Source organism: Pollicipes pollicipes, unplaced genomic scaffold, assembly GCF_011947565.3.
Source record: "Pollicipes pollicipes isolate AB1234 unplaced genomic scaffold, Ppol_2.1 Scaffold_4295;HRSCAF=5057_pilon_pilon_pilon, whole genome shotgun sequence".
NCBI lineage: Eukaryota > Metazoa > Arthropoda > Thecostraca > Pollicipedomorpha > Pollicipedidae > Pollicipes > Pollicipes pollicipes.
The window spans coordinates 30,650,214-30,674,422 of NW_023596461.1; the positions used below are offsets into that span (position 1 = coordinate 30,650,214).

A 24,209-nucleotide genomic window follows, 5' to 3' on the forward strand; every position below is an offset into this window, starting at 1 on the left:
CGCCGTCGTCACACAACACACAGAACGGCGTCCGGGTGACGGCCGCCACCGCGGCCTGACAGCTGCAACAGAAAGTGAGACGCAGAGGTCCACCGCGGCCCGACAGGGACCCCCTCGAGAGGTCCACCACGGCCCGACAGGGACTCCCTCGAGAGGTCCACCACGGCCCGACAGGGACTCCCTCGGGAGGTTCACCACGGCCCGACAGGGACTCCCCAAAGCTTCACCACGGCCCGACAGGGAACTTCCAGGGAGACCCACCGCGGCCCGACAAGGGAGATCCAGCGAGGCCCACCACGGCCGGACGGAGGACTTCCAGAGAGGCCCGCGAAGGCCCGACAGGGACTCCCAGAAAGGCAGGCTGTCATGGCGGCACCCCGCAAAGACGTTCAGCCAATAGCTTGACAGGGCTAGGACCACGAGAGACTTCAGAGACGCCTCCTGTACAGCCCACTGGCAGGTGGTTCCACAGCAAAATAACGACAACAGTTTTTCTAGACCTTCTGAAGAAGGCGGAGATCTGAGCATGCAAAACAGCGTGAGACGTAATGGAAGGAGGACACAAGCTGGCAAAACAGCGTGAGACGTAATGGAAGGAGGACACAAGCTGGCAACTGGCCAGCTGCGTGCCATGTTTATGTTAGCTCCGAGCCGATGTAGAAATGGAAGGAGGACACAAGCTGGCAACTGGCCAGCTGCGTGCCATGTTTATGTTGGCTCCGAGTCGATGTAGAAAACACACTTGCAATGCAAGGTTGATCCAGCAAACATTGTCAGCGTGCGAGAACAAGACAGTGTTTGTGGTTGGATAAAAACTCCGAACCTAGCGACAATGTGCTACGAAGACGCATTGCAGGGGCCTTTGCCAGCACGTCAAGCAATCTTCCACATCAATGAACTTAGCCCGATCGCCTTCTCTGCAGTAGGCGTTCAGCTTATTCTTTGTACAAAATACCCGGCGCCAACGAACAATCAGTCCGTACTAGGCCCAGTTATTGTCCCACTTAAGGACTCATTATCGCTCACTCAATCGCCGCCTGAAGAGGCGGCACACCTGTGTGTGTTTGTGAGCGTGTGTCCAACAGATAACAGCCGGCACCGAGCTGCCTAACTGGGCGCCGCCTGGCGGCCGACCAGACGGCCCCGTTGTCGCTGCCAGCTGCCACGGGTCCCCAGGTGTCGTCGGGTCACCCCGGCCGGCAAACGGCGCCGCCAGCCGGCCAAATCAGCGCAGTCGCCGCTCGCTCAGCCCGAGCCCATTACGCCTACTCACGGGCCGTGTTGGCGCGCGCCGGCGGTGTCGACCATCAGGACGAGCCGAGCGCCGATACGCGGTTTTGTCAAGCGTGACCAGTCACCTGGAGCCGTCAGGGCTCCACATGGTGTCACCTGGAGCTGTCGGGCTCCGCACGGTGATCCGGCCAGCAGCGCAGGGGCGCCCGCACGGACCGAGGCTGCCAGCCGGCGGCCAGTGTCGGCGCGTGTTTCGCCGCTGGCAGCGACGGCTGCCCCGCCCGCCTCCCCCCTCCCCCCACAGGCACACAGCGGGATACGGGAGCGCAGGCCTGCCTTCAGAGCTCCACAGTCCGCATCCCGTCACCCGACCTGGGCGGCACCATACCGAGGTCACGCGCTTCGCATCGCGCGGAGATGAGGTCGGCCGCCGCGCCATCCCGGACCAATCCCAGCATCTGCCGGCCGGCGGTGCTATCTCCCAGCGGGGCCACTATCCGGCGCAGTCCCCGGCGAACCCCAGGCGGGTGGACGCTGACCGCTCGAGTCGACCCCGGTCCGACCGATACGCTATCTCGGGCCGGCATCTCCGGACGGCGCCGCACGGCCGGGGCCCGTCAATGCTGCGGAAAGTCGGCCGCACAGCGAGACCGGTCGCCGCCGACACGCCCCACTCCGGCCATCCTGACCGCCGGCCACTCAGCCGACGGTGCTTCTGGCAGGGCGGGCGGCTGCTGGAGAACCGGAGCGAGCCCGCTGGCGTCACCGGCGCTGCCGCCAGCCGGCTGTTTCATCAGCGCGGTGTGGCGGCTCCGGCGGCCGGGAGGATCGTCGGCGAGCCCGAGCGGCGCCGCCCTCCGGTTATCGACACACGTCTCCCCACGGCCGCCGGGTCGATCGCTTCGACCGGCGGCGCGCCTCCGCCATTGGCGGGCGGCACCGGTCACCAGCGTGTCACGCCACAATCGTTACGGGGCGCCGTCACACGGGCCGGCGGCTGCGCCGCAGCGGTCGCGTCCGGCCGGCGCCAGCGGCGCGGCGCGGCGCGGCGCGGTGCGGTGCGGTGCGGTGCGGTGCGGTGCGGTGCGGCGCGACGCGACGCGACGCGACGCGACGCGACGCCTACCAGTAGGAAGATGTCCGAGATGTCGTGCACGATCAACGTCAACGTGCCGATGCGGGTGAAGTTGCACGCCCAGGAGAAGGACAGCAGGCTGATGGTGACCACGTGGTGCAGCAGCATCTCCCAGAAGTCCTGCCGGCGGCCGCAAGGGGAGGCGTGGTCAGGTGCGGTCATGGAGCACGGCTGGGACCAGGGTCAGTGGCACGGAGATGGGAGGCACGCGCCCACGTGGCCACTGACCGACTCTTGGTGATGGAGCCCAACCGTTGGCCCTCACCAGCGGATAGCCCCCACAGCTGGCAGGCTCACCGGCTGGTGAAACAAAACAACAGATGACATAAAGACGGCAACTCGTTTCCACTCAGGTGTAACGTCGGACACCGGGGTACACGCGGACACAGCGGTGCAACGGCCTGCTCTCCTAAACTCAACGAGATGCAAGCCAAGCGATCAATCGGCTGACGGTCCACTGCACCTCGCCGCAGCACACAGGTGTCCAGCCCACTGAAACTTTCCGTGTGACGACAAATAACTGAGGGGAACTTCCAAGGCCAGCGAAAGTCCTTCCAGCCCCTTACAACTGAGTGGCAACTGAAGGGGCCGAGTGGTGCATAGAACGGGTCATCTTCAATATGGCAGCAGATGTGTCACATACCTTATGTTTCACGTCGAAGAAGTGTCGTAACGTCATGGACCAGTAAAAGCCGAGCGAAAGCATGTAGTACCACCAGACGTCGTTGTCAATGGGCTGCAACAGGACAACGCCGCGGTCAATAAATGATGTACACAGCTCAGCCGAATGCAACAGACCTCACCGCTGCAGACAATGACACGTGCTGGCAACGTGGGAGCTGGTTAGGGAACGCAAAAAAAAAAAAACGCTGAAGGAAGTCGTATTCTTCATCCGGTATCATAATAAGAATGCTGATGCCAGTCGTGGAGGCTTGCCGTGCTTGCCGCTGCATTTGCAGCACGAGGCGTAACATAGCCATGAGTCATCGCGCACAGCAGACATAACAATAGAAAGCCCGAGCACCGCGTCACGAGGCTGACTGGCTTTTAATGACGACTGGGCGCACATCTCGGGATCACATGACGTCAATATGTCGACTCCTGGTACCTCACAACAGGCGTAACTACACACAGTCCAGCAATTCCTTCACCCAAGGCGCTGACGACCAGCCGCCGTTAGCGCCTCGGATCTCCCGATCGCTGACAAGACTTGCGCAGCGACCCCCCCCCCCCCCCGTCGACAGCGCGCTGCGGACGTGACATCCGGGCCCCAGACGCGGTCCGATCAGTTGCGCCATCCCCTGGGGCTCCGCCGAGTGCGGCACGGTCCCCGCCGACGGGGGTCTCAGCGAGGCCGTGTGCCCACAGACGGACCGGGCAGCAGACCTCACGAAGGGGCCAGCGCTGACCTGATCCCAGCCCGCTCCCCTAACCTGATCTCAGCCCGCCGCCCCTGACCTGACCCGCCGCCCCTGACCTGGCTCGCCGCTGGGCTACAGTGACCGGGCGCCAGCAGCAGCCGTGTTGGCGCCACGCCCCTGCCGAGCAGCGGGGGCCGCCCAGCCGGCGGTCGATCGTGGCTCACGACCGCCGGCGGCGTTCACACGCACGGCCGACACCGGCGGCCGACCGCGCGCCCTCCGACCGAAGACATTCAGGCGGCCACAGCCCGTGATGACACGCCAGGACGCTACACTTGGGTGTGGGTGTGTACACAGCGAGCTCACCGACACTCCATGGCACATTTTTAACTGCACATCAAGATACCGACAATGGGTCGATACGATCCACACGCGCCGCGCCCCGACACACTGCAAACATCATCACACATCACGATGGGGCAGAATGGCATGCATTCGTCACGTGGCAATGACGACCGGAACTTGCCATATACATCGTGCGGTGTGTGCTGCACCAGCTTTCACTGCAGCCACGGACGATGCACCAGCGGCTTGGCCCGCGGTGTCGCCGGTGATCCGAACCGGGCCGAACGCAAAAAAAAAAACTGCTACAAAAGAGTGGCGGCCGAGTCGACTTCATTGTGCGGGGGGCTGACCCCCACCACACCGCACAGGCTCGCGGCCCGAGCGGCCCGGCTCTATCGCCACAGGAGGCGGCGAAGCTCGGACGATGACCAGGGACCATCCAGCCGGGCTCGCCCGTGCCAGTGGCAGCGGCGTTTGGCGGCTGAGGCGTTGACGGCGGACAGCCCTGGGGAGGACATGACCCCGGGACACCGGCAGCGGCCGACGAGACGGCGGGAAGAGCAGAGGGGCGGCCTCTCAGCGTCGTGACCCGACCTGACGTTCGGCCCGACCTGACCCGGCGTGTGACCCGACCCGACCCCGCCCGACGCAACACTCCAGCCGAGCCTTACCACTCTCGGGCCGGCCGTGCTCCGCCGTGGTGGTGCGGTCTGCACATGCAGACGGCGCCGTTATCGCGGCAGCCGATCCGCTCAGACCTTGGCGCTTATCAGCCAAGATCGATCCATCGCACAGGCGTCGGCCGGCCGCGGCAGCCGAAGGCCGGACGGCTCTGTTCCGGCACTCACGTGGAACGGCATGTTGTAGAAGCAGTGCCGGATCTCCCAGAACCAGGCCTTGTCCCACAGCGTGTGAAGGCCATAGCAGAAGATCGCCAGGTAGTACGTGAACTGCCACCTGGAACGGGATGGACGGGCGCATCAGATCAGAGGCCGCGCGGCGCGCAGTGAGCGACGCAAAGCACCGGTGAAGCTATGTTCCCGGAGACCGGTCGAGTGTGGACGAGCTCCGCAGCACATCGCTTGACATATGACAGAGCCTGTCATGGTCCGCGCAGCGCCAAATGCGTCGACGGGCCGACGGGCAGCGCGTTCCAGCCGGCGGAGTCCGAGGGGGGGGGGGGGACGCGTGGCGCCACCACCCTCTGAGCCAACGCGTGATGACGCACGGGGCACTCCCCGGGACTCGCCGCACCGGACAGAGCACGATCAATGCGGCCGGGCGGCCGCGCATCCCCAGCCGTCGCCTCCCGCCGTTACGCTGGCCGCGCCGGCGTGCTCCGCCGCCACCGTCGCGGTCAGGCCTTCTCCAGAGAGGCTGCCGCCTGGCGGCACGCGACGGGTCCGTCTAGCGAAAACGCCACGCCAATGGGGCGCCTCGGACGGCAGCCCGGCCCGGCCGGCCTCCAGCGGCAGGCGTTCCCACACCAACCTGTCAGCCCCCTCCCGGTGCCCACTCGACACCGCCGTCATCGGGCGCCGCGGCCGGCTCGCGGCCAGCCAGCAGAGCAGGCACCCGTCTCAGCGTTGTCGACCAGCGCCAGCTTCGACCCGCCCGCCGCGGGGCCGCCGCTGGCCCGGCCGCGCTGTTCTGGCGCACGGCTCCCCAAGCCGGCTCCAACACGCGAGCGGCCAGAAGAGCCGCGCTCAGCCTGCTGCTACGGCTTCGGCGCCGGCGCTCAATGCACGGTCATTCGGCACACCGCCGCAGCCGCCACGTATGGCTCGTCCTGACCCGAGGTGAGACGCGCACGGCGGCCCTGCCGCGATGCATGACATCACGCACCGGCGACCACGCCCCCGGCGCGTGTCATCGAAGGCGTGACCCAGCGCCCGTTTACGGACGGCCACGACGCGGCCAAAATCGATGGTGAGAGACCAGCGGCGGCACGCAGCAGTGGCGCAAGCGTGACGTACACAGATGAATCAGGCGGCGACGGCGGCGGCGGGCGGCGCAGGTGCGGCTCCTCACGCCGGCTGCGGCGGCGAACCTCAGACGCCGGCGCCGGCATCCGCACAGATCGGAGACGGAGACCGGGCCGCTGGTGAAGCCCGCTGATCGGTGGCGGCTCAGCTCGGCCACGCGGCGGCGGTGTAGAGCGGCGTGTACACGAGCCTTCCGGGTCCCGGAGCTCATCCCGTGCCGAACGTGCGCCGGCCGCGCGCAGCCTCCGCCGCGCCGCCGCGTGACGCTCGCCCAGTTGAATCCCGTCCAAGGTTCGTCGCACAGCGTCGGCGCGCCCTGTGAGGCCGCGCCGCCTGGACCCGTCCCCTGCGCCAGTGTTTACCGGAGGCGCCGGCCGCCACGCGTCGTTCCTACACGCCGGCGGCCGGGAGGCGGGCCTCAGCAGGGTTATAGTGGTCGCGCGGCGCGACAAAGACCAGCCGGCGGACGGCCGAGCTCCACGCGCCGCCGGCTCATCCCCGGCCGGGCCGGGCCGGCGGCGGCGGCCCAGCGCGACATGGCCGCTGGCACGCGCGCACGACCTGACGAGTATGTGGTAACCGCCGGCCGCGTGTCGGGTGTGGAGCGCACGACCGCTTCAGCTGCCTGCACCGCAGAGCGGGGGGGGGGGGGGGGGGAGGCTTGGCCAGCACGGCATAACACAGCGGATCAGCCAGCTGTGGAAGGTTCTGGCATATCTTGGTCCTGCGGTCAGGTTGGTGAAACGGACGGACCGCAAGCACGAATACTCACTAATCTTTCTCACCCTATTGTATGTGAATCATTGTGCGACATATGCATTTGCATCACCTGTGTACGGGATTTACCGGCTGCACCCTTGGCATTAATGACGCTGTGAATACCAGCGCAGTTCTGTAAGCAGCGATATCGGATGTTGAAAATAATCTGCCTCCAGCATACTGGACTGTAAAACTGGACGCTTGGACGCTGTGCCCATGGTCACGTTTCGTTGCAAAACTATTAACACCACCGTGATATTCTTTCACTCTTGAGCATACCGCAAAAAAATGTTTTGATTCAATTCCTTCGCACCCTTTCTGTGCTGTCACGACAGTAAATAATCCAAGTGGAATATTTACCGTCAAACTGTACTTAAAACCGCCCGGGACCCAAAATGCACTTAAGTCGGTCCCAATAACTCAGTTTTATAGAACGCCCGCCTGCTTTCCGATCCACCCACCGGTGGCGGAGTGGGTTCAAGTCGCTTTAGGCGTTCGTTGTTTGTCCGTGACTGAGGCAGGCTGCTGTCGGGACAGCGGCTCCGTTAACGGGCAGGCGACGCCTGAGGGCGGGTCAACCGTGCTGAGCATGGCGGCACAGTGAGCCTTCGCCGCAACATTCTGCCGCTCACACAGTATTTCACGACTGAATGGTGGGGTTAGGGCTCACGTAATCAGCGCTGCTCAATGTGAGCGCTCATCCCAGACATACATCCAATCAGAGGGCCCGGCGGACTAAATCTCAGCAAAAACTGACCAGAAAACCGCTCCCAACATTACGCGTTACAATTCGGCACGCCCCGGGGCTACTAAGAAAGCCGTTCTTATATCACAAATGCGAGAAGCGGGTGTGAGTCTTCTGACCTCCAGGCCTACAGCCGCGCTAAAATAGCTCTTCGTTTCCGTGAGAACAGACATCCGGGAACGGTGAGAAAGTTCTCCTAATTGTGACGTTAGTTCCCGGTTTAACAAAGAGGCAAGTTCTCGGTTTAACATGACAGCAATGTGAGATTTGAAAATAAGTCGTAGAAAGGCAAAAAACCGACTGTGCCAAAATAAATTACCGTTTATACAGTACGGCTCCGATAAATGTTACACAAGTTTTGTTCAAGAGTGACAAATGCACTTGCGCTAATCATCAGCACAAAACTATTATGCATTTCTTGCACAATCAAACATTTTGTGACATTCAAACGACCACTTAATCGTGAAATATTATCAATACATTGACAGTCATCAGTGATCCCACATTCGTCAAGCCGTGACTCTACAGAAGACGCCTCCTTGAGAATGCGAACGAGGATTCTGTCCAAACCACCTTAGGGCAATACATGGCTACCGCTCTGATAACCCTCTGGGCGGCCTTGGGATGTTTTTACGGCATCGATCGGGACGAGGAGTGGCTTCAGCAGGATGGGGTGACACCGCAACCGGCACGGGTCCCACTGGTTTGGTTCGAGAACCATTCGGCTGCGATATACATCAGTTTAAGACTGGCGCATTGCGGCCTCTCCTTCGCCCCGCCTGTTCACTGAGGACTTCACGCCGTGTGGAAACATCAGGGACCACGTCCACGTGGACAGGCCACTGAACCTTCCAAAGCTCAAGGTCGCCTCATACGTGGGGTGGGACGCATCGGTGTTCACAAGGTTAAACGGATAATCGCCCATGAGGAAATCGTCGGCTTTCCTTTGCCTGGAGAAGCCTGTGCTTTAAACAGCTACCGCGTAGCGCAGCGGCTTTTTTAGTCTTATCTACGCGAATTATCTCGTAAAAACCAGCCCACATTTGCAGACTGGCATGACATATAAGGAAGCTAGCGTAACACAAACATGACGCATGTGCTACAGGACAGTATTGGATACAACATGAAAATTATATTCATAATAATGTGGTTCGGTACCTGCGTAGCACTAGTTTTCAGGCAGATGCATTTTCTGCATTTCTTTGGTGCGGTATTCCCCTGTTTCGTCCATACGCATTGGGAGAGGCTCAGAGGAGCATTGAGGGACTCAAGTCAGCATTGGGGTGGAGGGGCTCAACCCCCACCCTAAAAAAAGCATACAAAGTGAAACCGCTGCCCGCCATCCTGCCCGACCGGAGCCGGAGTCCGGCGTACGGCGGGCGGCCACGGCTGACCACAGGCCCCTCCGGCTGCGGCGGCGACCCCGACCGCGGAGTGTCCCACCCCGCCCGACACTCACCCCGTCTCTGTGAAGCGCGTCAGCTTGTTAGGCGAGTCCTGCAGCTTGCGCAGTCGCAGCCATCGGTCCACCTGCCGCTCCGACCAGTCCAGCTCCTTGGCCAGCTGGCGCACCTATCGGCGACCGAGCGGACCGTCAGCCGCCGGCCGACCCCGACCACCGCCGCACGGACCCCCGTCCAGAGGGGCAACAGCGACGGCACCGGCCCGGTCCGCCCGCCTCCAGACGCCGGACGGGCAAAGTCGAGCTCTGAAATCCTTCGATCGCCAAACGCCAGGCTGCACACCCGACGGCCGGCCAGCGCGCGGCTCACCGGCCAACTGCCAGGGAGAGGGCGAGGGGAGGGAGGCACCGGTGCAGGCCAACAGCCGGGGAGCGGGCGAGGGGAGGGAGGCACCGGTGCCGGCCAACAGCCAGGGAGAGGGCGAGGGGAGGGGCGCACCGGTGCGGGCCCGCGGCATACCTGTTTGTGGGAGACGCGGCGGTACCGGTGCGGGCCCGCGGCATACCTGTTTGTGGGAGACGCGGCGGTTTTTCCTGTAAGCGTCCTCGAGCACCTCGTTGTACGCCACCCGCTTGGGCCGCATGGCCTTCAGGCCCATGGACCTGCCGACCGGCGCCCACACGAACCTGCCGGAGAGGACGGGCGCCCGGACGGCGTGTCAAGAGCGGCGGCGAGGCGGGATCGCACGCTCCAGCGGAGGGTCCCAGTGCTGGCCGGCAGTGACGTCCTGTCAACCGGGATCGGTCACCACCTGATGGCGGCCCCGTCACCAGCTGGCGTTGACGGAGTTTGGTCAACTCAGCACCCAGTCCGTGCGTGTGACATCCACCTGTTAGATGCCAGTGCCGGCCAGGTCATCGAATCGGACGGCGATTACGCGCCTATTGCGAACACTGCCATTCGTCGGCGTTATCTGAAGACGCCAGATCAGATTCCCCCCTACCGTGCGTCGTTGCTTTCTCGTCGCATGCAGAACATTACTGCTATCACATTCCTCCATATGTCGATTGCATGACCATGACTGATTACTGATACCATTACCGACCATTGGCGGGTATACAATCGACATATAGAGGGATGTGATAGAAGTAATGTTCTGCATGCGACGAGAAAGTAACGACGCACAGTAGGGGGAATCCGATCTGGCGTCTTCAGATAACACCGACGAATGGCGGTGTTCGCAATAGGCGCGTACTTGCCGTCCGATTCGGTGACCTGCCCGGCACTGGCATCTAACAGGTGGATGTCAGGCTTGGCCATAATAGCATATTGGCCGGGACCAGGTAAGCCGGTCCGTCACCGTGCCATGCGACAATATTGTTATCACACGGAAGACGTTCGCGCCAGATATTTCTGAAACGTAACTCGACAATTTCGAGGGCCGAAATTTGTTTATGACCATCCATAATGAATACCGAATCCCTGGTAATCCCCAATCCCTGGGTCGAGTGTATTCGGTGGTCACATCTCGGCTGTACCACCCCACACACAACGGCGAACTGCCGCACGCAACGCCGACAGGGAGACTCACCCCAAGCGCCCGAGCAGCACCTCTTATACTCCTTCCAAGTTTCATCCACGCAACACGATCTGCGTGCGACTGGCCGGCGCCACCGTGACGCACCCCTGCCGGCGTGCCTACGGGGTAACGCGCCGCCCCGAGCCCTGACTGTTTTCCTTACTCATCAGACATGAATCATCGTCCCACTCGGCATACATGTTGACACACAGTCTCGGGGCATGGTCCACCGCTACACCCACCCCTGATCTTCAAAGATCATACTCTCACACCACCCGTCATGCTATCCAATCACTCGACACACTCTGCCCATAAAGCTGGCCCGATTGTCGGCGCACACGCTGGCTGCGTCGCAGCGGCATCGTCGCGACTTCTTCCGCCGACTGCTCAGGACGGGCCAGGATGCCCACCGGTTCCGTCCCAGCCACCGTCGGTGCGTGCTCCGCGTTGTCCGGGTTGTCAGCGACTGCGCCAGAGGCCTCCTGGTGTGACGGACCCGCGGCCAGGTATGGGGGTCCGTCGTCCTTCTTGTCACTGGCGTCACATCGTGATGCATCGCTGTACCGAGGCCGCAGATCCCGCACGTGCCACGGTGCACCATCCACTTCGGCCACTTGCGATGACACGATCCGCGTGACGACGCCCTGCCGAGATGTTGCGGTACATCGCGTACCACGGCGGCGCATCCAGACGAGGTCATCAACTGGATGGCCGGCAATTTCGTGTGCAGCCATGATCTGCGCCTCGGTGTCCATGCTATCGCCGCCCTCCGCCGCATCAGCACCATCATTTACGGCGGCAGCTGCCGCACTGGAGCCGATGCGGATACTCTTGGCACGTCCCATGGCACCTGCACCCCCGGTGCGTGTCAGGATCCCAGCTGGCACATCGTCTACCTGAGTCCCGCGCAGCCATCCCTTTGGGACATGGGTCAGAGTATGCGCTAGGTTTTCATCCGACCACACCAGCGCGACTGTCAGCGTCAGGCTCAGCTCATCCACCAGCTGCCGGATGATGCCCACGCGTCGACGGATAAGCATCTCCCCAGCCGCGCGCGTTCGGAGGGGCGCGCGGCCGCTAAGGGCGTCGCAGGTCTAGCGATGCGCCGCGGCCAAGACCGTCCTCAGGTCGACTTCTCTCGCCCTAGGTGATGGCCAGATTTAGCCCACGGATGGTGACGTCCAGCTTTGCCATGTTGATGTGATCTGCGGCAAGTTCCTCAGGTCGCAGCCAACATTCATCTTCCATCACGCCGCCGTCCGGCGTCTCGACGACACCGGCCGCGATCGAGCTGGCGTCGGTCCAAACGATCGCGCAGCCTCCGGCTCAGCATCACTGGCCGCGCGCTGGGTCTACAGATGACAGGCGCTCGCACACGTGTCCGATCTGGGCGTGCAGGATCTCGTCAACCGTGACGTCATCCCAGCCGTCGGTCACTGCGTTCGCACGCCTTTTCAGCCACGCAGCGGCTGGCTGTGGCCGGCCGCTGCTCCACCGGCTTAGGGAGGCCAACCCGTCGCTACACCGGCCGCGGGAGACCGCTCCATCGCCCCACCGGCCGCGAGAGACCGACCCGTCGCTCCACCGCCCGCGGGAGGTTGCTCCACCGCTCCAGCAGCCGCGGGAGGCCCATCTCGTCGCCCCACCGGTCGCGGAGCCAAGTCTGACGTCCGCCGGCGTCCGGACGCTCACACCGCCCAGAGCGGCGATGCCCCTCATACCAATATCACTGTGTCCACCCCTATCGGGCGGATCGCTACCACCAGAGCCGAGGGCGTCACCGGACGCCCCGCGCTCAACACTGTCATCTCGCCGACGCCCCGGCACTCGAGCGTGCCGCCTCCTACCGTCGTTTCACGATACGGCGCGGCGTCCACCGCCTACACCGCCCTTCATTCACGATGTTGTCTGTGCGACCGGTGTCAAGCGGCACATTACATGGCTGTCCATCCACCGCCATCTGCAGCACTAGCGCTGGCATCCGTCCACTTCCAGGCATCCGCCCGGTCCACGCCTGCTGCTCGCCGCTAAACCCCGCCGCAAAGTCAGCTGCATCCACCTCCAGGCCTCGCTGGGTCACAGCTGCCGCCGCACAGAACCGCACGTCTATCGGCGTCCGCACGCTGATACCTCCCAGGGCAGTGATGCCACCCATGCCGAGCACGACGTCAACACCCAGCGGTCGGTACGGCACTACCAGGATCTCGAGCGTCACTCGACGGTCCTTGGTATTAACCACCATGCTGCCGGTTCCGCAGCATCCAAGTTCCCGGCCGCCAATCGTGGCCACTCTCACCGTCCGCGGTGTTCCTTGTTCGCAGCGGTCAGCGTACACGAGCGCGTCCGCGCAGCCCGCGTCCACCAGCACCCCGACCGTCCGCCCGTCCACCTTCAGCCAGGTGATGGGCAGCGCCCCTCAGTGGCGGGGAGACGGCGTTCGCGCTGACGCGGCGTCCCCCGACTCGCTTCCCGTCCGACGCCGCGGGCATGCGACGACTACGTGGCCCGACTCCCCGCACGTCCAGCAGCGCCGCAGTGGGCGTCTCGCCAAGCGCGTCGCCGGGGCTCGCGGAGGCGCCTCTGCACGCGCCACAGCGACGCGCTCATCGCCGAGCACGGCTCGTGCCCGTGCCAGAACGCTCGCTAGGTCCAGCACCTCTGCGCGGGTGCCGGCCCGGATCGTCTTGCAGACTTCCTCCGGCAGGACGGAGACGAATGCGCCGACGAGTGCGCTGTCAGGAACTCCGCCGAACAGGGTCCGCCGAACAGACCCGGTGCCGGTCTGCAAGACCTGCACCGGGTCTCGGGCATTCTGGCCGAGGTAGCTCGTATTCGGTGGTCACATCTGGGCTGGACCACCCCACACACAACGGCGAACCGCCGCACGCAACGCCGACAGGGAGACTCACCCCAAGCGCCCGAGCAGCACCTTTATACTCCTTCCAAGTGTCATCCCCGCAACACGATCTGCGGGTGACTGGCCGGCGCCATCGTGGCGCACCCCTGTCGGTGTGCCTACGGGGTAACGCACTGCCCCGAGCTCCGACTGTTCTCCTTACTCATCAGACATGAATCATCGCCCCACTCGGCTTACATGTTGACACACTGTCTCGGGGCATGGTCCACCGTTAAATAGAGTCATAGGCTGATCCCTTCACGAACCAGGGTGAAGAGACGGAGAGTCCACCGCTTGCGCCAGTGCGCGCTGCCGGCCCCAACGTCCTGCAAAGCGACGGCCGGCCTGGCATTCCCCGCGCCAATCACCGAGCCGCCGAAACCACACACGACGACCACCCACAACCGCAGACGACGACCAGCCAGCGACCGCCTCGCGGCGCTCGACGCGTCCGCACGACGCCACCGAAGGGTCAGCAGGTAACAGTTCACGCGCTCGCGGCACAGCTGGTCGCGTGACACGTTCAGAACGCTGGCCAACCGGTGGCCAGCCAACGGCGGCCGTCGACACGCAGCGGACCATCACAGACAGGCCCCGGTCGCCAGCGTTCCCTGACCCTTTGGAGCCAGACTCAGGTCCACCGTTCTACGTGCGGGCCAAACGTCAGGCTGCTGAGAAATATCCGCGCAACGCCACACAGGAGTTTGTACACGGGCGGAGACAACTTTGGCGAAATGCAAGCATGGCGTGTCGAGAGATCGGAAGTGGGCATTATGACATATGCTCCATCTCCACTCCACAACGAGAAATGCAGAGAACGGACTTGGCACCAGAATGGGCAGCTTTCAGCCATGGAAGGCAGCCTCAGACAGGGCCAGTTCAGTCCCGCCCATGTCCGGACTGACCAGGCGTGATAGGTCGGCGCACGAGCGACACGAGCTTTGTGACTGCGAGCTTTGTGACGAGCTGCTAGCGGCCGCTCCCTGAACGGGGCCATCAAATCGCCAACAACCGCTCAGTGCCTGCGTCACCCAACGCTATGCCGGCTGGCATCAAACGCACAAAGAACCCTCCACGCAACGACGCCCCCGTTCACCTCCGCTCGCAAAAACGGCGCGGCGCAGCGGGTCAGGCGCCACGTGCCGGATCCGACCGGCCGTACAAAGCCAACCGGACCGGACCGGAGCACGAGTGGTGTTAATGGGTGGCAAGAGGGAGAAAGGAGGGGGGGGGGGGGGGGCTGCAGTGCGTCGGCAGCACGACACGGCCGAGGAAACACGCGGCCGACAGTGGCAGACTTGTAACAGCCGCCGCCCCGTAGCAGCCTGCGTGTCCGGCCGGTACCGCGGCGTCCTCCCTGTCCTTATCCGCCCCTAGCCCGACTCCCGGTACCCCGCTCCGTCCGACACCAGCTGGACTTCGCTCCCGGGCCTGCACGAGCACTAACAGCCGCACGCCATCTGCCCCGGACCGGACATAGCGCGCCACAACACCGGAACGGTGCGCGCCGGCACGGAGCCGAGGCCGGCCGCGCACCTCACACAGCGTCCACAGGGGTGCCGAGGTTCGGATCAGGTTCAGGTTCAGGGCCCGAGAAAGGATCACGAACCAGCGACACGCACCTAGCCGAGTCTGTAAATGACCCAAAACCTCAACAGCCATGCCCCAAAGTCAAGCCGATGTAGCATAGTCTCCACCAACACCTGACCGAACTGGAATGGATCGAAGGCCTGACTGTTTGCTGACGGCTGGCTGGCCCGCATGGCTGGCTGGGTGGATGGCTGGCCCGCATGGCTGGCTGGCTGACTGGCTGGCCCGTACGAATTAAATCAACCATAGCAGCTTCTGGTGAGGCGCCTGCGTTGGTCCCCAACGCAGACTTCTTTTTGAGCTCGACTGTGGTGTCTTCCATTCATATGCGAGCCTCCCCTTGTCCCTCCGTCCGGCCCTCACGTACCAGACGCCGGACCGCAGACGAGCACCTGCTGACGGCGGGCCGCACATATACCTGCTGACGGCACGTCGCACATATACCTGCCGACGGCACGTCGCACATATACCAGCTGACGGCACGTCGCACATATACCTGCTGACGGCACGTCGCACATATACCTGCTGACGGCACGTCGCACATACACCTGCTGGCGGCGGACCGCACATCCTGGGGGCCAATGCGACCGCCGCTGGGTTGAACAAACACCGCATCCTAAATAACCATCCGAATTCCGGAGTTTTAGCGCCCCATCCCATGTCCTGGTTTAAATCGCAGCTCCGCTCTGGCGTCGGCTGTCAGGGCGGACGCCCAAAACACCACATTTAGCGGAGAGCGGGGTTCGAACCCGGCGCTCCCCTGACACGGCCGTGACCAGGCGCCCGACACCCTCGGTGCTATCGGGTAAAACACCGGGGCAAACAAGTTCTTGACATGAGCAAGAAAGGACTTGGCCCGCTGTTCTTCGGCTTTATGAGCTCAGTGCTCCCATACTAACAGTTTTCGACATTCAATGCGCCACAAGATACCGGCTACACGACGTCATCAGGCACATTTGTACTGTCAATACTCAATGTTTCAAGCCGTGCTTATGATCCCAATTCGTCATTGAGGCTTTACGACGCACCCACTGCTAAGGCTATATGGCGTCGCCTGTCTCTGGCCCTGACAGGACGGGCGGGTACCTTGGGGAATCGAACCCCGAACCTCTGGTTTCTAAGACGCGCGATGGTTAACGCAGACGCGTTCACCACTACACTGTGGGCTTCTATATGATACAAGGTTTACGATGCTCCGTTATTTTTATCAGACGTGTTTCCTAAATCGACACAACGGCTCACACCATTGCTCATTTACGCGGTGCGCGGGCTAGAACTGTGAATTATTTAGTGTCACCGCCTCTGCTTGATGAAGGATTTCGGCACCGAAATAATAAATCAACTGGCTTTCCCCGATGTACAAGCATAATGCGATCCAAAAATGACTGAAAGGCCTTGACAAAACAGGTGCTTCCCAATACTATGGTTACGGACGCTCGTGCACGAACATTACGCAAACGAAAATTAGGTACAAGTGCACTTTATTCACGTACATACATCGCTGTTGTGCACAGGACGCCCATGGGTGCGATCGTAGAATGTTGTGTTCGCAAAGAGCGGCAAAGCGGCCGTTTTCACGAGCCAATGACGTCAAAGATCGGATAGGACCCACCGTCAAGCAACCGACCCTCCGCGTCAATGCGAGTGCGACAGAATGCGACACAAATACATGCCACACCAAAATGTGCCACCGTGAAGATGGCGACGTCCCACACGCCGTCAAACCCTTGTCAAATCCATATCCTTCCTGTCACGTTGCTGCGCGCGCTAGCGAATAGATAATTCTCACGGCTTCAGGTTTTGACAATGCCATGCAGTGTCGAATGCACAGCAAAATAATGACGCAGCGAGGCGAATGGGACCTGCACAACATATGAAACAAAAATGTTGGCGCCTAGCAAGTCTTGCAGTATTATTGCAGTCTAATTGCGCTATCTATCATAATTATGTCGTTCACTTGTCGTCATGTTATCAAACTAATGACGTAAACTAACGGTCTTCGACGTCATCACGGGTAGGACCGGCGAGGTCAACAAAGAGGTCAAGTGTACACCCTCAGCCTAAGAATGGGACTCCTGAGATCAGATCCCAGCAGTGTTCTGGGTCGCTGATACTGAGCACTGCAACTAACTTTCAATTCAGGGAGCTAGAATCGCTTTTGAACTAGGATGGCGGAGAAAAATTCCACCGCAAAAAGACCGTGCAGGGGTGAAAAACTCAATTCACAAAAGATGGAACTTATGAGCTCGTGACTGATGCTTCAGCAAACAAAGACATCTATTTCAAGTTGGCATGGACGTTATATCAGGAACCTGACAAAAGTATTTTGCTTTTCAGCATCTTAGGCAATTAAAAAGAAGCAGAATACATTAACACGCGCTCGGGTGAGGGTCAAATTGACCCCCCCCCCCCCCCGAGGGTTTTCCCGAATAGTTTCTGAACGGCGCGGCGTAGCAGCGCCAAATTTTGCCTAGCTGTAGAAAATTGCATGCGGATCGTTTAAGATACAAATTTTAGATGTACCTCGTGAGGTCACTGACCTATGGCAGGTCAAAGCCATGCCATGGTTCCAGCGAGGGCAATTTCTAGGAAATCGTTCAATCTGATACAACAACGGAGTGTTTGACGAAGCCATACGCCTCTGAGATGCTTTCTTAGGCACCACAAATATTGAATGAGGAAATAACGTTGACCTAAGGTCAGGTATGAAGGTTAGACCAAGATCCAAACCAACCTGATTTATTCTTCTAGGGCTTGCTGTATGGGATAGTTTCTGGTGCTCATTCCGAATAATTATTGACGATCATTGACAGCAGGAACCGCATTATACATGTTCAGTTGACTTCCTAGAGGTCGGAGCAGGCCAATGACCTAAGATGACCCGGGTCGAACTTTTTGTTTTAGGAACATACTGCCTAGCGTAATCTTTGTCGCTTATTCAAATGCAAAACTCAGAGCAGTCTTGTATCATTTTGGTGGCCATGACCTTCAAAACGTCAAACAAGGTCAATGACCTCAAATGGGCTTGTGGCCTTCTGCTTACAGACAGTTGCCTAGGCTCTGTGGGCGCTTCGGAGAACAACCTGGAATCTGACCTTGTTTGACCTTATTTGACCTGAAGGTCATGACCTAGGAAGCTGAAACTTTGCCCTACGTGAGTTCACGTATGGGTTAGGACACCCTGTAAATTTGGTGTCTACCTTTCTTAGTTCCCGAGATTTCAGGGAGGACGGGTCAAATTGCCCCCCCCCCCCCCCCCCACCCGAGCGAAGGGTGTCTAGCCGGCCAACCGGGCGCGTGTTAAAACGTAGTAATTTCATGACAGTATTATGAGCATAAAAAATCATTAACACTTAACTTGTGATACGGCATGATAAAGCTAATTTTTGGCTGGTTTCAGCTTGTATTTTTATGCAGTTCATTTGTGTATGCTTAACACACTTTATATCACTTTGAACAACTTCTGTTGATTACCATGGTTAACCTATGCCAAGGGCAACAAGGGGTATGGTCCACAAAGCAATCTCTCTTCTACAAAAGTAACGTAACTTTTAGATGAGCATGCCAGTATTGCTGCTTGCCTTTTCAGCTGAAGCAAAAGCATCTATCTAGGCTTGTTTATTCATATTAAATGACAAAGTTTGAAACGTTGGTTTCAAATTTTCAATGGGATGGTCTATTTGTTACATACTAATATTCAACTCATATTATAATTGCTCTGCAGCTTAGAGTATCCCTGTGCTAAAAATATAGTGCATATATACAGTACAGTCATTTGCCAGCCAGCAAACCATGACAACTATAGAAAACATCTGGTTAAAGCAGTCATGAGGGACCACTTCAAGAAATTTGGAGCAAATAACCAAGAATACGGAACAAAATACGCCATGTCTTGTGGCATTATAATTTGTCTTATGACAAAACTCGATGGATTAAAACTGAAAAGGCTGACTCTGGTTGCCAATCATGTGTTGAAAGCAGGTAAGGTAAGCAATTACTTGATCCAAAGGAGACTTACTGGCTTCTTCCTGCTCAACCAAAACAAAAAAGTCCGTACCTTTTGCATGGTCTGCTGGCAGACAGAGTCATCCCACTCACCCCCCAAGTATAAATATCAATAATGCCCACCAACCTACAAGATTAAAATGCGAAACAAGTAAGAGGTGCGCATGATAAACATGTCCAGAGGGCAGAATTTCGCCATCAAACACTTCTATATTAGCTGCGTCAGGTCTGTCCCGAGGCTCTGTATGGCAGCATGAGGATAGCCTTGCCAGGTAGCCTGGTGAGTTAGACACTCGAAAGGCTTAGATTTATCATTATTGAGCACCGCCATAAACCAAGAAAACGGTTAACCGAGTGTTTAAGACGGTAAAAACGGCGGTAAAAATAAGTTCCGTGCTTCAAAACTGTCTCCTTCATTCCCTCTGAACTGTTCATTCTTGGGTGTATACCAAACATGTGTGGGCGGCTGGCAAATTAATCCAATTTATGCATGACATACGTACAAGTTTGCAGTTGGAGCATCTTGCAGAGAAATTGGTCAACATTGCAAGCAAAAGATGGTACCTCTAAAGGCGATCGAAAAGGAAGGAAGAATAAAGTGGCATCACACTCATATGATACCAAGAAAAACAAAAGTAGCTAAATAAATATAAAGAGTGGTACTAACTGACAACATTTTGTAATCAGCCTGATATGACTTAAAATCTGTTGTTGAGACTAGTGCTCAAATAGTGATATTCATCTTGTAAATTTAATTTAGAAGACATTTCTTGAATTTTTCACTCCTGGGTTTCTAAAGTGATGCAATTTAGTGGGCAAATTTCCTCGGGAAAAAGGAAATATGTAGAGTAAAATTATCTACCACGCCTTGCTGGTGTTAGCACCAGGCTCTGCTTTCGTGGTGTGGTGGTGAGACCAAAAAAAGGGGGATGCATGAAAGTCTTCCATTTGACACAGAGCTGCAGATTGTGATGCATTTTGTAAACAAACCAAATTTAATGCGTGCAAGCGGCTTGAGTCGCTGGGGTTGTTGGGCTTGGAGGTACCTGGCACCCTTGCTTTGTGCATACATAGACGTGATTCAGATGTAGGTGAGGCAGGACGTAGCCATAGGTGTCCAGGTTCTGTGGAGCCTCGTTTATGCCTGGTGGTTTCAAGTGAGCTCGGTTTTGGATGACATCTGAAAACTTTAGAAAGGGAAATAGGGGTTTGGCATGTGCAATTAGACAATGTCAGGCAGGAGTGAAAAATTTGCCTAAAATATGGGGAAAAGGAGTGAAAAATTCCTTCTCATAGGGTGTTGCTTTACACCCAAAGTCGGCAATTCTAGGACACTGAATCAATTACGGCTGGCGTCGTGTGACCAATCAATGTTGACTGCTGATGTCGCTGGCAGTCTGACACTGGAAGCGAGTGAGCTGATTTGGGGACACAGCTTAAGAGAGCGCTAGGTGACACAGACGCATGGCATCAAACCAAGGAAGGGGTAACACAGCGGGGCGTTTACACCGGAGGAGGTCGAAGCCTAAAAAGCCGCAGCCTAAAACCTCCATTGTCCCAACTGAAGTCCAGCCAGCCGGCGACATAGTGCAAAGGACGCAGTGCAGTACTAGGCAAACACAACGAAAACAGGCATTGTCATAAGCGCTATAGATATATTGGAAAACACATGAAAATAGATCAACATCAAAATGTAATGGACACCTGGGAAAATCATGCATACTTGCATCATGCAATCATGCATACATGCATACAGGCCATCAGAGTCCATCCATTCGCTTCCAAAGAACCTCATAGGACCATCTCATAAGCACACCCTGAGTTGAGCCGTCACCATTTTAACCGTTGTTTTAACAAATGTGCGGACAGGCAAGCCGTGACCCAGGAAAAGAAACATCATGCAAATCAACCACAGCTCAGAAATTGTTACATAGGTGAACAGCAAAGGGATGTGCATTTGTATTCTCCCAAAAAAACGGCATCTTGGCTATCCTAAACAATAATGCCAGATTGGTAATCACCAGACCCACCACAAATCACCTATTGATTCAATGCTCCCCTTGTTTGCTCTTATAGCATCAAACTTCTATGGTTGGGGTCTGGCCCCTGACAAATGAAAACCATATGAACCCTCCACGAACACCCTGATCCACCTACTGCAGCACCTTCAGCTACAAGCCTGAGAGCTGCATCTGGTGACAGCCTGGTCCCGACAGCCATCCGCGTCACACGCACACACCAGCACAACTTGCAAGCAACAATCCCGGCGGAACGACGGAACCGAGAGCCGCTGATGCCACACTCACCTCTCAATAAAGAAGCGAACGACCAAGAAGAGGAATGCCATGGGTATGGGGTGGTAGAGGTCTTCAAAGTCGGCATATTTTACTGTCTCGTTGGACCGGATGTCCGCCCACGTCACATTCGGAGGCAGCCACACACTTGGGTTCCAGAACCAGTCAGAAAGATCCTGACTCATGGCGAACAGACTGAAACAAGCACACAACAGAAAATTATCAACAAAGGCCAAGAAAGCACCATAATCACAATGTGCTCTGGGACATAATGTTATTCTACTCATCTCTCCCAACAACATCCTTGCTCAAATGTATTGCACCCTAGCATAAAGCCTTACAAATTAGCTAACAGTTGTAAAAACAACACAGACCCTGTTTATGAAAAACCATGTGCAGCTCAACCAATCATCTGACAAAGTAAGGAAAAGGGGGAATGAATTGCTGGATTGCAGAATTACATAACTGAGATTGCAACCATCTTTTAAAACCACAGATGGATTTGCAATTTTGTGATAGAATGAATTTTATGCTTCAGGATGGGTAACACATTTATGTTGTAATTCCATCCAGAATGCAGTAGATGGAAGCTTTTTATATGGAAGATCATTCCATTACATAAATATCTGAGTCTCCAACATCCCATTTTGAACATTTGCCTGTCAGAGAGAGGAAGGGAATGTGACTGTTGTGGTGTTATGAGTTGTTGCTAGATTGGAAACTCACAATGGGAAGAATGCCACCACTTGTTATTTGCATGGACATATGCTCAAATATCAGGTGTATTGTCTGTATGCAACTCCAAATGTCAGGACCACATCAATGCATCATGCGGTGATGATGACTGCGGAGCTTTAGGACATGCTGATCTCAATGCATCAGCAATAGGGTGGGTGGGAAGACAAGGATTACAGTTTAAGCCAGACCCTTCATGAAAGGATGTTACCCATACTGCACTGTGCACCTACCAAACTGTACACCTTTGTAAAGAAAATGCACACCTGAAGACGGGCATAAGTCTGGATACCCTGTCAGAAAATATAGCATGTTGGGTGAGAAGGTAGCTTAAAGTGATCAACAATTGCATGCTGGTCTTATGTTCATGACTTTAAGATATTCTAAAATAGCAAGAAATGAAGAAAGCTAATAGCCATTGGACCAAAAAATAATGGAACAAGAGATTGATCCCAATGATGGTGTTCTGAACATTGGACCAAGCTAGTTTTAGCTTTGCTATGTCTTTGCAAAGCCAGTTTTCCTCCATTGACTAGAGGCTTATTTGGGTTTGACTGCATGCATGTTAAATGATTTGATATGGCTTTGGCTCTTGCTTTGAACCATTATAACAGCTAGTTGTGGATTTGGCTTCACAAATTTTATAATGATGTGCACAAATGACTTCTTGCTATCTATGTATCCTAGCTGCAGCTTTGTCATTGTCATAATTGTACTGCAGCCATGAAAAAGGGTAGGGCCACAAAAACTAGGGCAACCAGGGGACTGAGCCATCCAACCATTCTGAAGATAGAGCATGGACCCTATAGATATTGACTGGAAATAAACACCTATATATCATTGTTGCCCTCTTTCAATAAATTATAATGCTACCACAGAGTTAAGGTTTATACTCAGTCAGGTTAGCCCACATTAGGTGAGAAATCTGGTTTGATTTATGATAGCACAGTTCAAGCACAGTGGGCTTTTATGTGGATTGGCTGAACATGGTTATCAGTTAGTTGATATCAAAGTATCAATTAACTTTGATAACCATGTTATCAAAGTTACATTTGTAACCATTTTTCATGGAAGCACATGATTTTGTTTGTAGTCCAGTTTCACATTCCACACCTACTTTGACCATTGGCATCAATCTGACGTGCTGTGGCCAGCAATGGCAGAATCACCTGCCAGCTATTCAACATTTTTACTGCTCATGGTGGATGTGCATCCAGTGCTCCCATCTGACAATGTTTTGCAAAACTTATGATAAAAAGATTACACTTTTGCCTACTTGTATGTGTTTTTGTCATTTACTTGGTAGGTGTCCATATCATTTTTTAAGCTGAAGGATTGGCGATTGCAGACTGGCAAAAACTGCACATTACATACAGCATGCCCAGAGAAGCAGCAATATGGCTGTAACAATTCTAGTTGATTCAAGGTGTAAATCTGGTCATTCAGAAATAAGTGGTCTCCATCACATGCAGCTACGCAGAGAGTGCTGCTTCAAGGAGTTTGATATTGTTAAGGTGATTCAGGCAAAAATGGTCACAAAACACATGTTCAAGAACAACTAACATACAAAATCAGCACATGTTGAGCTGGTCTATGCTCAGCTGAAGTATGGGCCTGGTTGACTATAAATGTGGTGTAAGCACCAATTGCAGTGAGCAGATATTTGCAAACTTGGATGAATGCTGTCCACAAACAGAATAGTGGATGGATTCAGCATGCCAATTCACATTCACTGACAGTTCTGCATAGATGTGTGTGTGTGTGTGTGTGTGTGTGTGTGTGTGTGTGTGTGCGTGCGTGCGTGCGTGCGTGCGTGCGTGCGTGCGTGCGTGCGTGCGTGCGTGCGTGTGTGCGTGCGTGCGTCGTGCGTGCGTGCGTGCGTGCATGCGTGCATGTGCAGAATAGCTTGCTGAGTAGATTACATCAGCATCAGTTTCAAAACATTACAAATAATTGGCTATTACAGTTCCAGGCAACACAAGTTCAGTATGAAAAGGTGCACACAATGTGCACAAATACCTGTCTGCCAGGCTCAACATATCCGCCAAGCAGTCATACAGCAAACCATATTGAAGGTCAGGGTGTACTTTCCTACCTAACATTAGAAAAAATCATTGTACACCATTTGTCATGTTTAAGGCAGG

The 24,209-nt window shown here is 56.7% G+C and overlaps 1 protein-coding gene across 1 annotated transcript in view; it reads right to left on the minus strand.

Moving 5' to 3' along the window:
- Window positions 1-21,525, minus strand: part of schlank (ceramide synthase schlank) — a gene marked incomplete at its 5' end in the record, with an annotated part of 31,808 nt that extends 10,283 nt beyond the window's left edge. The window contains 6 exon segments of the mRNA XM_037219125.1: window positions 2,360-2,488; window positions 3,012-3,104; window positions 4,923-5,031; window positions 9,023-9,135; window positions 9,532-9,652; window positions 21,343-21,525. Of these exon segments, the coding sequence (XP_037075020.1) occupies window positions 2,360-2,488; window positions 3,012-3,104; window positions 4,923-5,031; window positions 9,023-9,135; window positions 9,532-9,652; window positions 21,343-21,515 (738 nt within the window).
- Window positions 21,526-24,209: the final 2,684 nt, after the last annotated feature.